This window comes from Gossypium hirsutum, unplaced genomic scaffold, assembly GCF_007990345.1.
Source record: "Gossypium hirsutum isolate 1008001.06 unplaced genomic scaffold, Gossypium_hirsutum_v2.1 scaffold_929, whole genome shotgun sequence".
Classification (NCBI taxonomy): Eukaryota; Viridiplantae; Streptophyta; class Magnoliopsida; order Malvales; family Malvaceae; genus Gossypium; species Gossypium hirsutum.
Genome location: NW_024403343.1, coordinates 1 through 15,751, shown reverse-complemented (window position 1 = coordinate 15,751; position 15,751 = coordinate 1). Strand labels below are relative to the sequence as shown.

The 15,751-nt window shown below is 34.9% G+C and overlaps 1 protein-coding gene and 1 pseudogene across 2 annotated transcripts; both read right to left on the bottom strand.

Annotated features, from left to right (window-relative positions):
- Nucleotides 1-652: 652 nt before the first annotated feature.
- Nucleotides 653-2,131, bottom strand: LOC107936914 (potassium channel SKOR-like; annotated as a pseudogene).
- Nucleotides 2,132-6,192: 4,061 nt separating this feature from the next.
- Nucleotides 6,193-9,135, bottom strand: LOC107936927 (rust resistance kinase Lr10). 2 transcript variants are annotated; one of them, XM_041110542.1, is made up of 6 exons: nucleotides 9,022-9,135; nucleotides 8,775-8,830; nucleotides 8,643-8,672; nucleotides 7,688-7,780; nucleotides 6,665-7,585; nucleotides 6,193-6,265 (listed from the first exon to the last, which is right to left on the bottom strand). In XM_041110542.1, the coding sequence occupies exons 2-5, from the start codon at nucleotides 8,794-8,796 to the stop codon at nucleotides 6,666-6,668; spliced, it is 1,065 nt and encodes a 354-aa protein (XP_040966476.1). In that variant the 5' UTR covers nucleotides 8,797-8,830; nucleotides 9,022-9,135; the 3' UTR covers nucleotides 6,193-6,265; nucleotide 6,665. The 2 variants fall into 2 exon arrangements, with proteins under 2 accessions (XP_040966476.1, XP_040966475.1); XM_041110541.1 differs by having other exon boundaries at nucleotides 6,665-7,780.
- Nucleotides 9,136-15,751: the final 6,616 nt, after the last annotated feature.

The window sequence follows — 15,751 nt, the reverse complement described above, 5'->3', positions numbered from 1 at the left end:
TAAATATTTATATATAGAATTGTACATTAAACCAGAGTGCATGTATACATAATTAATAGATTGTACATAGGAAGTAAGTTTTGCTTAGTGTAATATAAGAGTCATTCAAGATTACGCATTCATTTCAGACAAAGCACACCATTTGAAATTCAAGTTTTGATTCAGATTCTTTCTTTTTTTTTTAATAAAATCTCTATGAAAGTTTTTATTTCTTTAATTCCTTAACGGTAGTGATTTTAGGTTATGGAGAAAAGGAGTGAAAGTTGTGATTTTTGTGGAAGTGGGTATTTTTCTGTTTTAATAGTTTTAGAAATGGGTTTGATGGAGATTTCAATAATGCTTCATGTTGGATTAGTTTTGTTGCTGCTTTGGATGCTTTCTCAATTCAATCTTTGCCATCCACTTGCTTATTTCCTGTCTCTCGTCTACCTCTATTGGCAATTCATTCGTCTTCTACTGAGAATAAAAATTGAATCTTTTTTTCTTTATTTTTGAACTTGGATTGAACTTTTTGTATTGTTTTTGTTACAAAAATTCCTTTTATTTCTTTGTTCATCAAAGGTTCATGAAATGTATGTGACGAGATTGAGGAAGAAATTGGAGTTGGAGGAAATGCACAAAGAAACTAGACATGTCAACAACAAAACAATAATGCCAACTGTAATGGGCCAATTTTGGCCTAGACCTAATAAACCAAATTAAAATAAAAAAATAGAAATCCAATTTTAAATGTCCATTTACATTGGGCCAGCAAGGCCCAAATCATAACCCAAACCAACATTAGCCCAATACCCAATTACAAACCCAAGCCCAAAACAAAACTAAAATTAAAAACCCCTAGGCTGCAAGCCTTAGCCGCCGCCTCCAACTGCCTTCAGCCAAACCGACTGCCGCCACTCCCACGCGCAGCAGTCACGCACAACCTCCCCCACGTACACCTCGCCTCCAGCTAACCTGCGCAACAAACGGCAAAACAGACAAAAAAATTGCGAAAATTACAAACAGAAAAGTAGCGAGGCAACAACAATCGCAAATAACAGAATGTAAATAGCTTTTTGATTTTATTTTATTCGGCTATATAAAGCCTAATAAGAACTGAAATCGAGCAGAGAATTTGGAGGAAGAAAGAGAGGAGAAAACAGATAACAAAATTCTTCTGTAATTCGATAATCTCCTTCCCATGCAGCACTTGCATATTTCAAGCAAAAGAAAACATAACAAACAGTAACTAATACTCACCAAAACGCACCGTCCAATTAACAACTAAAACTCACCGTTTAACTAATACCCAAAACTCCCCGTTTTCAGTAACTAAATCAATTTAGCTAATCTTTTTCCTGCTATTATTCTATCCCGTAACAATACTCCTCCCACAAACACATCCTTGACCTCAAGGATGAAGATGAGGAAATTTGGACTGAATAGCAGATAAAGGCTCCCATGTTGCATCTTCCAGTAACTTGATCAAATTCTTGTTGCCACACATCTGGGCTTCATCAAGTGGAGTGTTTCCCCATCTGTCTTTGGAAAAAAACACTAGCCCAGCCTCTACCAAAAGCTTTACCATGATATATAAGCCCTCAGAGGCAGCTACATGAAGGGGGGTTCAATGGTCGTAATCTCTAGAGTTAGGATCAACTCCATTAGACAAAAGCCTTCTCAAAAAGTTTGAGTCCCCATTTGCCACTGCCGTACACAGATAACTACCAGCATCATCTATGTTTAAGGAAGCTCCTTCTTTAATTCGTAAAGCAGCAAGATTGTCGTGACCATTTTTTATTGATTCTAGCAAGGGTGTATTTCTGAACTTATCTTTAAGATTGATATCTACCGAGTGTCGAATAAGGAACTTGTAATATCTTCATATCTTTCGATGCAGCAAGATGCGAGGAGATTTTCCATCACAATCGGTTTTGTTAGGATCAGCTCCCGCTCGTATCAAAATTTTGAGCTGATAAAAATCTCCATTATATGCAACACCATTCACCCTCAAAGCTAGCTCAGCTTCTTGTCTTCCGATGTGAAATGAAATGTTCGATTCCAGTTACTTAACTCGGAGATTGGATTCTTTTCCCTCCAACACACCATGACAAACAAAATAGAGCTGATCCACAACATTTCTTTGTTCCATTATTACTTCTCCTGGGAGAAAAAATTCTTCATGGAGTCTAATAACAATCTGATTAATAAAATCTAAAGAGCATTCCTTGAAAAGAGATGCATTTTCAATGTATGGCAGGTATTAAGATTGGGAAATCTTAGCTCTGATAGAGATGGGAACATCCTGAAGAACGACAGCCTCAGTTCATGTGCTTTCGTACTATAAACGCAAGTGGCCTTTGATCTGATTGCGGAGATCCCTTTCAAGTTTATTTCTATTCATATACTTAATAACATCTGCATTTTATCTCTGAACTTCTCTTTCTTGATCCTTTTACGATTAATGCTGTCATGTTACCAATGAGATAGGCACCAAGAATCATGTCAAAGGAGACATATATCATAATGAATATCATTTCCCTCATATTGACTGCATGTATGTCTTCATATTCCATGTCAAATGCCAGAGCAGCATTTCCCGCAACTGTATGGCCATGGTCCCCAGAAAGTCCAGATGCAATAAAAATACCCTGCTATTGTGCCCTTTGAAGCTCTTGCTCTAGTTCTGTAAGCCTGAGTCGACTACTCTCAAGCTGCTGGACATAGGTTTTTTCCTCAATCTACTATTCCTTGCAGCTTCTCGATTCTGAGCAAGCCTGCGAAGTGTCTTTTGATCATTACTTTTTGACTTGGATTGATCCACTGTTTTCACCATTACAGCTCCATGTTGAACTCCATGAAGCTGGTTTTTATGGTTAGTGTCAACATCAGTCGAAGTGTCAGTCTGTTGGCTATTATCGGCAAGGCCAGAGTCAGCCCAGTTCTTAATTTGGCCATTTCCCAACAAGGCACCCAATGTTGCGCCCTTCTGGTACATGAATTGCCCTGTATCTAAACACCCCATTCCACATGAAACTGTCGCTGTTGCACCAATGCTCGTGTTCAAGGCACCATAGTGCAAGGTATTAGCAACAACACCAACATTGTTGGATTCTAAACTAGAAATGGAGCCTTCTTGTTTCAAGTTGACCAGCTCCCTTATCGAATCCCAAAACGGCCTACATCCAAAACGATCTTGAAGGCTCTTTATATACGTCGGCCAAGACGGCATTTGCAAGCCTCCATTCCTCTGAGAATAGAAATGATGCCATTCTAACGCTTTGCCTTCTAAGTTCAACATCACCATGCGGACCTTACTCACTTCAGGTATGCCTTCCGCTTCAAAATACTATTCCAATTTGGTCCACCATACTCGAAAATCATTTCCATCGAACTTAGGACACTCTAATCGACTGGTTTTAGTAAAAACTCCTACTTCATAAGAAGGATCTCGTACATGCACACTACCTCCATCCGTGACAAAGGGTTCCGTCTGTCCTTGCGGTAAGTTAATGGTTTTAGGTAAGAACCCAGGAGGAGCTCCCAAAACCCTCTTTCCTTTAACAACTGCAGCATTTACCGATGAACCAGTTGGTGGTGGCCCGAAATACTGAACCAACAACGACTGTAAGTCACCTCGAAACTTCGTTTTGAACTCCTGTAGTCGAGATTCCATCTTGGCCTCCAGATGCGCGATTTCCTCTTGGATTTTTGAGATTTCCTGCTACATATTGCCCACCTCTTTCTGCAACCTCGTAGAAACACCATCGCCGGCCATCAAAAGGGATCGTGAAAGCTCTGATACCTTTGATAAGAACTAAAATCGAGCAGAGAGTTTGAAGGAAGAAAAGAGAGAAAAGGAAGAAAGAGAGGAGAAAACAGATAACAAAATTCTTCTGTAATTCGATAACCTCCTTCCCATGCAGCACTTGCATATTTCAAGCAAAAGAAAACATAACAAACAGTAACTAATACTCACCAAAACGCACCGTCTAATTAACAACTAAAACTCACCGTTTAACTAATACCCAAAACTCCCCGTTTTCAGTAACTAAATCAATTTTAGCTAATTCTTTTTCCTGCTCTTATTCTATCCTGTAACAAAGCCATTACAGAGATTGTAAATGAGGGGACGGGAAATAAAAAAGAGTTCAGTCATTCAAACAAAAAATAACCAAACAGATCGAAGAAAAAAAAACAAACGTGCAAAGGTCCTCTTTATTTTCTTTTTTTTCCTCTCCTTATTTTTCCGTTTTTGAAACTGTTTATACATACAAATATTTCTTTTTTTAAAATTGTTTATACATGCAAAGGTATTTCAAAAGTGCATGAAAAGAAAAACTTACCCCTTCTCTTTGATTTCACAAAAAAAGCCGACTTTTGACATTCAGGCCACCATAAATGGCGGCACCGACGCCGGCAATCGGTGGCCAACACGGCGGCGACTAGCCGGGCCGACGACCGGAGAAGGGGATGGTTTAAAGAATGGGAGAGAGCTTCTCGAGTTTTTTTTGAAACAAGAGACTAAATGATTATTTTTGGAAAAATTCTGAGTTAAATAGGCATTCAAAACCACGCCGTTTTGACTTGACCCGCGCGCGACCCGACCCGTTCCAGGGGAATCCGCGTGTTTTTGCCTTTTGGGATATTTTGCTTCTAGTCCTTCCGCCTTGTTGAGTTGTTTTAATCTAGTCCTGATTTCACCATTTTACTTCTTTTAATTTTACCCCACGAATTTCGTTTTGTTACATGACAGTTCATTGTGAAATTGCGCGCATAAGGACCAGGGATAGTTTCCCTTTCGGACCCCATTGTTTTACCGTGTTGTATTTTTTATCCTTGTCAGCCTTTTTTATCATTTACAATTTATAGCCTTTGATTTCACTTAAACTTCAATTAAATCCCTTACTTATTTAATTTAGCTTTGTACTGTTTTATCTTATTATTATTTTATTACTTATTTCGTTATCAGCAATTCAGCATTGCGTTTTATTTAAAATTTACATTACTCATATTAGTTTTATATATTGATTTATTTATTATTCTTTATTTTTTTAAACACTTAAATTTAATATTATTTTTTTACTTTTTTTATATTTATGTAGTTCTTAAATACCTAAATGAAGTATTGTTTATATCTGCTGTATTGGTTTTTATTCATCTATTTATTTATCATTCTTACTTCTAAAGTACTTACGTTTTATGTCATGTATATTCATTTTATTTATTTGCTTGTTTATTTATTATTCTTGTGCTTTTCAAATATTTAGATTTAATATTATTTTCACTCCCTTTTCATTAGGCACCCTTTGTCTTTATTTTTATTTTTACTTTCGAGTTACTTTGTCGTTAATGGCATAAATTAATTTTTTATTATTGCTATTTCATATTATTATTACTATAGTATTTACCCATTTATTTGTTATTTATCGTTCTAATATATTTGTTCTCCTCATATAATCTTTTTAGATAAAAAGAAAAATTTAAATCGAAACAATGTTCATTGTTTTTGGAATTAGAAAGGCCGTACCCTAATTTACGGGGTTTCGATTTTCTTGATAAATCCACATACACGAATCTTTTCAAACATAAGTTTTTAAGAGATCTCGGGAATTAATAAAATATCGCGTTTTAACTTAGGAGACATGATTTCTTTTCCAAACACAAGATAATCGAATCAAATATCTGTAAAAAAAATAAACTTTTCGGTATTCATTTCTCATATTGGGAATTCAAGACATTGTGTCCTAACTTACGAGACATAATTTTTTTCTCGATTAACGTGAAATATGCCCTGTTCTCGAAAAAGGTTTCATTTTAACAAGGGATCGTATTTTAAAATCTTTTCCAAAATTTCAACTTTCGACACTAAGACACTAATTAATCAACTAGGTACCAATTTTCGGCGTTACGAGGGTGCTAACCCTTCCTTGTACGTAACTGACTCCCAAACCTGTCTTTCTTAATTTCGTAGACCAAAAAGCGTTTTAATATATCAAATTAAAATAACCACTATTCGAGGTGGCCTGATCACACCTCATTAATAAGGATTGGTGGTCACTCCCATACTCATTTTTTTATTTTTTTTCAAAATCTAAATCGATCCCGTTTTACAAAAAATGGTGTCAACACCAACATTCTCAAACGCAACAACAAAAATGTTTTCAAAAAGGAAATAGACATCACACTTAGAGTATAGAAACACTTGGATTGTAACCATGAAAAACGAAATAAGATATCCAACATCCTCATCACATTGGGTTTCCCTCTGATTCATTAGTAGCCTCTGCAATGCAATAACACGATTAAAAGTTATTGTAGCAATAACTTTTATAAATATTAAAAAATTAACTTCCAAACACATTGATCACGTCTAAATCTAATCTAAGTCAAGGTTGGTCTAAACATGAAAATTCTAACCAACTCATCTCAATTCAATTCAACTAAACCTAAACTAAATTGACACAAAAATCTATTTATATAATTTACTTTTAACTTATATATAATTTTAGTTATGATTTAAATTTATACATTTAATATTGAACAAATAGTCAAATTAAAGAAAATTGGTAATTATGAACAATAACTTAACACATAGGTAATTAATGAAAATAATATAATATATATACGTAGGCAAAATAATATAAAGCTAAAAAGTGAGATAATGAAGTAAAATGTTTCTAACCTTATGCAATATTTGAACTCGCTATAGTAACACCATCCAATGGTGTACTTGGCTCATCATTAGAGTTCTCATCAAGAGGAAGTTGATGGAATGGTTTAGGAGGCATCTCAAGGAGTTCAACATTAGATTCAAGCATCTTCAACACTTTATTCATTGAAGGACGATCAGAAGGCAATAATTGTATACACCAAAAGGCAGTTATTATCATCTTCTTCACCATTACTTTTTCATCGTCAGAAACATCTCCTAGCTCTATGTGCTCTCCTTGATCTAATCGGTCATAAATCCAAGATGGAAAATAGATCTGACTAGTGTGGTCAACAAATGCATTCACATTCTTTCTCCTTCCTACCATTTCCATCAGTAACATTCCAAAACTATAAACATCGGCTTTGTATGAGATGCCTCCAAGATTTTTGTAAACCAATTCAGGAGCAATATATCCTATCGTTCCTCGTGCCGCAGTGAGAGAGACAATGCTATCATCTACTGAATACAATTTAGCAAGACCAAAATCGGAAACTTTTGGGTTAAAATGCTCATCAAGAAGAATATTGTGTGGCTTGATATCAAAATGTAGAATTTGCATGTCACATCCTTGATGCAAGTAATGAATTCCTTGAGCTACCCCAAGCACAATATCAAACATTTTTTTCCAGCTCAAAGTATTATTATTTTCTTCGGTAAATATGATTTTATCTAAAGATCCATTAGGCATGAAGTCATATACTAGAGCTTGCTTTGATCCCTCCACACAAAATCCAATAAGTTTTGCCACATTAGCATGATGAATTCTTCCAATAGAAGCAACTTCATTTATGAAATCTTGACCATTACCCTTTGATTTGCCCAACAATTTTATTGCCACGTGATGTCCACTACGAAGTTTTCCTTTAAATACTGATCCATAACCCCCTTCACCTAATTTATCGTTAAAATTTTTTGTCATTTTTTTAATTTCTCTATAGGAATACCTTATGGGAACAAAATTATTTTGACTTTGAAGGAACTCTTCAATCATACCATCCATAGATAAGTGTCTTCTTCTCCATTTGCAAATAATAAGAGCAAGCAAACAAATGATCCCAGGTAGCGACCTCAATAAAATAACTCCAACTTTAAAAAACACAATGTAAGTCGTCAGTAGTTGTGAAATTAATCAAATAATATATAACTTACATTCTGAAAAAAAGGTATATACTGTGATAGTTTGATGCTCTTTTATAATTAACTAGTACTTGAAAGAGTGTCATATTTCACTACTTTATGGAGTTAATTTAGAAATAGCAGTTAAGACTATTAAATAACATAGTTGATACCTTGTGTTTACTCTTCTATACCAAAAATGAAAAACTTTGAAGGGCCATTCAGAACCCAAGCAAAATAAATCTGAATTATATGTTATGTTTTTGTCAATAGCAGCTACACCTCAACAAATTCAAACTCAGAACTTTGCACACAAAGGAGTAAATCATGCAAAGTGAAGACCAATTATTCTACCCTCACACATTCGAATATATTTGACTGGTCGGGTCATGAAATTCACCCAAATCAACACATTCATAACCCCACCTAATTAGCAAATTGCAAAGAAAGAAAATGAATCTGAACCATGAATTTTCATAAATGATAAAAAGATGCAAGAGAACCCCAAAAAAAAAAAAGAAAAAGAAATGATAAATTCAACAACTAACTTAGTTGAATGTTTTAGCAATATGAATATTCACCGAAGTTAGAACCTGTGAAAGTTCTGTAGATTGTATTCTACTTGACAAAAGAAAATCCATTCATACAAGAGAAGAAGATTGTATTCTACATCCCAACTCCTTAAAGAGTTCTGTAGATTTTTTAGTTTTGCAGTGAAATTAAATATAAACTTGTATAATATGATAGGCTCGTCGGTTTTTTGTTTTTTTCCAGAGTATTGTTTATTGTTGTTTCTCTACCAAATCTAAATTTGTATCTGAAGTTAAAGTACCTGTTATTCCAAAAACATCCCAATAGTCTCCTGTAAAAGAAAAGCACGAATAAAAACAAAATATAATTATTTCGACAACGGAATGAAGTAATAAATCCAAAGCATTACTAATCAATTTTGGGTATAGCATACCGATATGTGCAAGGCTGTTCATATAGCTTGTGAAGAGGTCTCCCAATCCTGACAATCTGGATTATATATTCAACAAATCAAACTAAAATTAATAAAGGAAAATAGGTGTAAAAAAATCAATTGAATTTGAAGCAAAACTCTGTATTTTGTTTTGTGGTATATCTTATTCTAAATATTCCTTTTTTTCAGCCAATAAATTTTATTAAAACCGCAAGAGGAAACTGACCAAAAGGCCATTCATACACACCTAAATCACCAATAACTCGACAACAAGTATGAAAGTTAGAATCCCAAGAAACATAAGAAAACAAATGAACAAGTCAGCATAGAAGAAAACTCCACCCAAAACCCAACATTGAAGAAGAAACAAATCGCATCATCTATCCCGTATTTTTAACCAACCTTATTCTAAAAAACATTATACTAATTGTAGCGACCTAAAAATTTGGCAATAGGCGCTATTTGAAATGATTATTGAAAAATTAAAGTTTCAAATTTTATTTACAAAAGAGGAGTCGCCACCGATATTTTTTAGGTGTGATCGGACACCAAATAAAATCCTTTTTTAGAAGAATTTTTTTAAACTTTTCTAAAAAAAGAGAGACAATTTTAGGTCCACGTCAAAATCCAGAGAAAATTAGGGTCCGGGAGTCGGTTACGCGCGAGGAAGGTATTAGCACCCTCGCGACGCCCAAAATTGGTATCTCGTTAAACGCATGTTGTCTTAATTTTCAAAAATACGAGTTCCATTTAATATTTAGTCGTGATCCGATTGAAATACGAGAACCCCTTTTTTTTTTTAAAAAAAAACACGAGAATTTTGAAGCGCAGTATTTCTTTTTTAAAACGAAAGTTTTTTTTTTAAAATACGAGAATTTTTGAAAACACGAGAATTTGTAAACACGAATATTTTAGAAACACGAAAATTTTTGGAAAAAACGAAATTTTCTTAAAACACGACATTTTTTTTTGAAACACGGGAATTTTTAAAACAAGACATTTTTTTGAAACAAAATTTTTTCTTAAAAAAAAATTTTAAATACGAGAATTTTTAAAACACGAAAATTTTTAAAACACGGAAATATATTTTTTTTAAAACACGAATTTTTTTTTTTTAAAACAAGAAAATTTTTGAAACACTAGAATTTTGAAAACACGAAGATTTTTTGAAACATGAGAATTTTTAAAAGCACGAGGATTATTGAAAGCACGAAGATTTATAAAAAACGACAATTTTTGAAATACGAGAAATTTTTTAAACGCGAAAATTTTTTTCAAACACGAAAACTTTTGAAAACGCGAAAATTCGAAAATTTCTAAAATACGAGTAATTTTTAAAGATTCGAAAATTTGAAACAAGAATTTTTTTTTTTTAGAAAAACGTACCATATTTAACACGAATCGATGATATTCACCCCAACATGGCAATGAAATCGACGAATTAGTGTCAAACCAATTCAATTTAATATTTAATCGGGTTGTATTAAAACACGAGAAAATTTTTTTGAAACACGAGAATTTTTGAACATTTTTTATTTTTAAAACGGGTCCCGAATTTAACATAAGCCATCGATATTCACCCAACATAGCGATGAATTCGGTGACTCGATGCTAAACCGATTCGTTGCCTTATTTATTAAAATTATTTAAAATAAAGTAAAATTAAAATTTAATTAAATTGTAAATATAAATACAAAAATATAAAAATATATAAAATGCATAAAATGCTAATAATATTAAAATGAAATAACATAAAAATACGAGCATTAAATTAAAAGAGAAATAAATAAAATTACCGAAAAATCTAAAACACGAGCTTCGCCGAACGGGTTGCTAAAATTGAACCCCCTTTTTCTTCTTTTTTTCTTTTTCTTTTTTCCTTTTTTCTTTTTTCTTCTTTTTCTTCCTTTTTTTTTCTGCTGGGCTGCCTTGTTGGGCTGGCCTGCGCGGGCCTGCTGGCTGGTGGCCTGTTGGCTGCTTGTTGGGCTGCTGGAATTGGGCCTATTGTTGGCTTGCCCTTTTTTTTTTGTGCTGCTTCTTTCCCTTCTTTTTTTTTGCTTTTTTTTTGCTTTGATTTTTTTTTGGGCTTGTTTCTTTTTTTTTTGTTTTTTCTTGGGCTGCTGGGTCGGATCGGGTCGTAGGTGGGTCGGGTCGGGTTGACCCGACTGTTATAATATTTTTTATTATTTCTTTTTTTTTCTTTCTTTCTTCTTCCTCTTTTCTTCTTCCTTCTTCTTCTTCAAAGTCTAGCCTCCACCACCGCTTGCGCCGCCGCTACCTCCTCCGACGCCGGTACTCTTTCTTTTCTTCTCCTCTTTCTCTTTTCTTCTCTTTTCTTCTTTTTTCCTTCGAAAAAATCTCTCTTTTTGCAAGTTTTTTTTTTAAATTTTTTTCGTGGGTGTCCTCATTTTTGGAGTTTAAACTCCTTTTTATAGTTGGTTTTGCTTCTTTTTTGCAGGTAGCAAGTGGGGAAGGAGCAGCCACCCATGTTTATGGCCTGAAAATCTGGAAGTGGGTGCCCCAAATCATGTAACTTGTCTGAAGGACCAAATCGCAAATGCAGCAAAACTTCTGGGGCTAAATGTAATTTTTAGAAAATTTAGGATTAAAATGAAATTTAATGAAAGTTTAGGGGTCTAAGTGAAATTTAAAGAAAGTTTAAGGGTCAAAATGAAATTTAGGAAAAGTTTAGGTGTCAAAATGCAATTTTTATTTTTTAAATTTTTATTTTTTTTTGAAATTTTGAAAATTAAACACAAACTCTAGTCGGACAAAAATTTAGTGCTTACAACTGCCCCTCTTTGCTTATCATTGTGAAACAAGGATAGTGCAAAGACTTAAAAGCACTAAATTTTGTTCAATTGTCCAATCTTTATTCTTTACTCGGCATGTGATCCTGAGCTCAACTCATTTCTCGCAATATGAATTGACTATTTAAAACTAGACATTAAAAATAGAAATTGAAAATAGCTCAGCACGTGAGCCAAGGCTCAACTCACTTCTCGCAATATGAGTTGATTTTTGAAAACAGAATTTGCAAAAGGCTCAACTCACCTCTCGCAATATGAGTTGATTTTTGAAAAATAGAAAAAGGCTCAACTCACCTCTCGCAATATGAGTTGGTTTTTGAAAAATAGAAATTAAAAGGCTCAACTCACCTCTCGCAATATGATTGATTTTTGAAAAACAGAAATTAAAAGGCTCAACTCACCTCTTGCAATATGAGTTGATTTTTTTTTGAAACACAGAAATTAAAAAACAGAAATTAAAAACAGAATTTGAAAAGACCTCAGCGTGTGGCCTGAGACTCAACTCACCTCTTGCAATATGAGTTGATTTGAAAAAGTAGAATTAGTAAAGCAGAAATTGAAAATACCTCAGCGTGCCTTGAGGCTCAACTCATCTCTCGCAATATGAGTTAAGTTTTGAAAAGCAGAAATTGAAAATACCTCAATGTGTCTTGAGGCTCAACTCATTTCTCGCAATATGAGTTGAATTTTGAAAACAGAAATTGAAATTACCTCAACGTGTCTTGAGGCTCAACTCATTTCTCGCAATATGAGTTGAATTTTGAGAAGCAGAAATTGAAAATACCTCAACGTGTCTTGAGGCTCAACTCATTTCTCGCAATATGAGTTGAATTTTGAAAACAGAAATTGAAATTACCTCAACGTGTCTTGAGGCTCAACTCATTTCTCGCAATATGAGTTGAATTTTGAGAAGCAGAAATTGAAAATACCTCAACGTGTCTTGAGGCTCAACTCATTTCTCGCAATATGAGTTGAATTTTGAAAACAGAAATTGAAATTACCTCAACGTGTCTTGAGGCTCAACTCATTTCTCGCAATATGAGTTGAATTTTGAAAAGCAGAAATTGAAAATACCTCAGCGTGTCCTGAGGCTCAACTCATTTCTCGCAATATGAGTTGAATTTTGAAAAGCAGAAATTGAAAATACCTCAGCGTGTCCTGAGGCTCAACTCATTTCTCGCAATATAAGTTGAATTTTGAAACAGAAATTGAAATTACCTCAGCGTGTCCTGAGGCTCAACTCATTCTCGCAATATGAGTTGAATTTTGAAACAGAAATTGAAATTACCTCACGTGTCTTGAGGCTCAACTCATTTCTCGCAATATGAGTTGAATTTTGAGAAGCAGAAATTGAAAATACTCAACGTGTCTTGAGGCTCAACTCATTTCTCGCATATGAGTTGAATTTTGAAAACAGAAATTGAAATTACTCAACGTGTCTTGAGGCTCAACTCATTTCTCGCAATATGAGTTGAATTTGAAAACAGAAATGAAATTACCTCAACGTGTCTTGAGGCTCAACTCATTTCTCGCAATATGAGTTGAATTTGAAAAGCAGAAATTGAAAATACCTCAGCGTGTCCTGAGGCTCAACTCATTTCTCGCAATATAAGTTGAATTTTGAAAACAGAAATTGAAATTACCTCAGCGTGTCCTGAGGCTCAACTCATTTCTCGCAATATGAGTTGATTTTTTTAACAACAGAAATTAAAATTACCTCAGCGTGTCCTGAGGCTCAACTCACCTCTAGCAATATGAATTGATTTTGAAAAACATAAATTAAAAGGCTTAACTCACCTCTCGCAATATGAGTCAATTTAAAACATAAACTAAAAATACCTTGGCGTGCCCCTAGGCTCAACTCACTTCTCGCAATATGAGTTGATTTTTGAAAAACAGAAATTAAAAGACTCAACTCACCTCTCGTGATATGAGTTGATTTTCTTTGGAAAGCATGAACATTAAACATTAAAATACCCAAAACCAGTCTTTTGGTAGAACTCAGGTATCTTTTCCTTTGATTCAGTGCGACTCTCATTCAAGATTTCTTGCTCTGTTGGAGTACCTGTATATGCCATGTATCATTATATGCACATGTTTGTCTTAAATGCTTTTATGCCTACATGATTATGCGGTGCTCCTTAAGCATGTTTGTCGTATGTCCATTTAGCCACGATTGTTGAGGATCTGCGTTCATTGCTTTGATTCTCGACCTTCTCTTCAGGCCTCATACCTGTCTTCGAGCTTTACGAGTAATCGACGTTTCTCAGATATCACCCTTTTGCCCTTGGTTAAACTTTGTTCTTGCTTTGAAGATCTTGCACTTATCAAATTCTTATCCGGGTAATGCTTGACATTTCTTTTGTTTAGAGCATGTCATTTCACTATTTATCATTAAATAAACACATAATGAGATACATGAGAATGGTCAGGTAGGGACAAAAAGGATATCTCATATTCCTTTATTTCAAATGTGGCAAACAAAGAAAGTTAACCAATGAGAGTAAAAATGTCAAAAAGAAAGAAAAGGTCGTATACAACGGATACAAATGCTCTAGATATTCAACACATGAACTCTTCCACGTTCCTCAATCAATAATCTTTTCGAGCATGGCTTCTTGCGTAGAAAATTTTGAGCTTTCAGAAGTGCTTCAAATACTGTAGTCTCACTACTTGACCTACCGTTCGACCGCCAGGTTTGTTTCATTAGGACGCCCTCTCGGGTTTTCATCCTAATCTTTTTGTATTAATCAAGACGCCCTTTTCGGGTTTTCGCCCTGATCCCCTTTTTTTTTTTTTTAAGATGCCCTTTTCAGGTTTTCATCTTAAGCATAATATTTCTTCACCACATCTGAATTCACCGGATTCGGTAACTCCTTCCCATCCATCTCGGTAAGGATTAAAGCTCCTCCTGAGAATGCCTTTTTTACAACGTATGGTCCTTCCCAATTTGGTGCCCATTTTCCTCGTAGGTCTTTTTGTATTGGGAGAATCTTTCTTAGAACGAGTTCTCCTTCATGGAACTCTCTTGGTCGTACCTTCTTGTCATAGGCTGCGATCATTCTCTTTTGGTACATTTGCCCATGACAAATTGCCCTTAGACGTTTTTCTTCAATGAGGTTCAACTGATCATATCGAGCTCGAACCCATTCTGCTTCTTCTAACTTTGATTCCATCAATACTCGCAGAGAGGGGATCTCAACCTCGATAGGTAGCACAGCTTCCATTCCATAGACTAGAGAGAAAGGAGTTGCTCCCGTAGATGTTCGCACAGATGTGCGATATGCAAACAAAGCAAATGGAAGTTTCTCGTGCCAATCTTTATATGTCTCAGTCATTTTCCCAATGATCCTCTTAATGTTCTTGTTAGCTGCTTCAACAGCCCGTTCATCTTTGGGCGATAGGGCGAGGAATTATGATGCTTTATTTGGAACTGCTCGCACACTTCTTTCATCATCTTATTGTTCAGATTCGTGGCATTATCTGAGATGATTCTTTCAGGCAAACCATAACGGCAAATGATTTCCTTTTCAAAACTTGCACACTGCAGTCTTTGTCATATTGGCAAACGAAGCGGCTTCAATCCATTTTGTGAAGTAATCGATAACCACAAAAATGAATCGATGTCCATTTGAAGCTTTTGGAGAAATTGGCCCTATGACATCCATGCCCCACATAGAAAAAGGCCACGGAGAAGTCATGACATGAAGGGTGAAGGGGCTACATGAATTTTATCGCCGTAGATTTGACATTTGTGGCATTTTCTGGCAACATTGATGCAGTCACTTTCCATTGTCAGCCAATAATAACCGAGTCTCATGATCTTTCTGGCCATATTGAAACCATTGGCATGCGTTCCGCAAATTCCCTCATGGACCTCTTCAAGTATTTTTCTGGTTTCACATCATCCACACATCTCAAAGCATCTGATCTTTCCTCTTTATACAGGATATCCCATCAAGAACAAATCCCGCTGCCATTCTTCTAATTGTTCTTTTATCGTTCTCATTCGCTTGTTCGGATACCTTATTCTTGATATATTCTAAGATATCATGGAACCAGACCGTCCGTCTATTCTTTCTCATGCTACACAGCGTGCAGGACTCGTATATGCTATTTTGAGGGCATTATTTCTGCTTCTACTTCTTTGAACATTGAAGCCAGTTG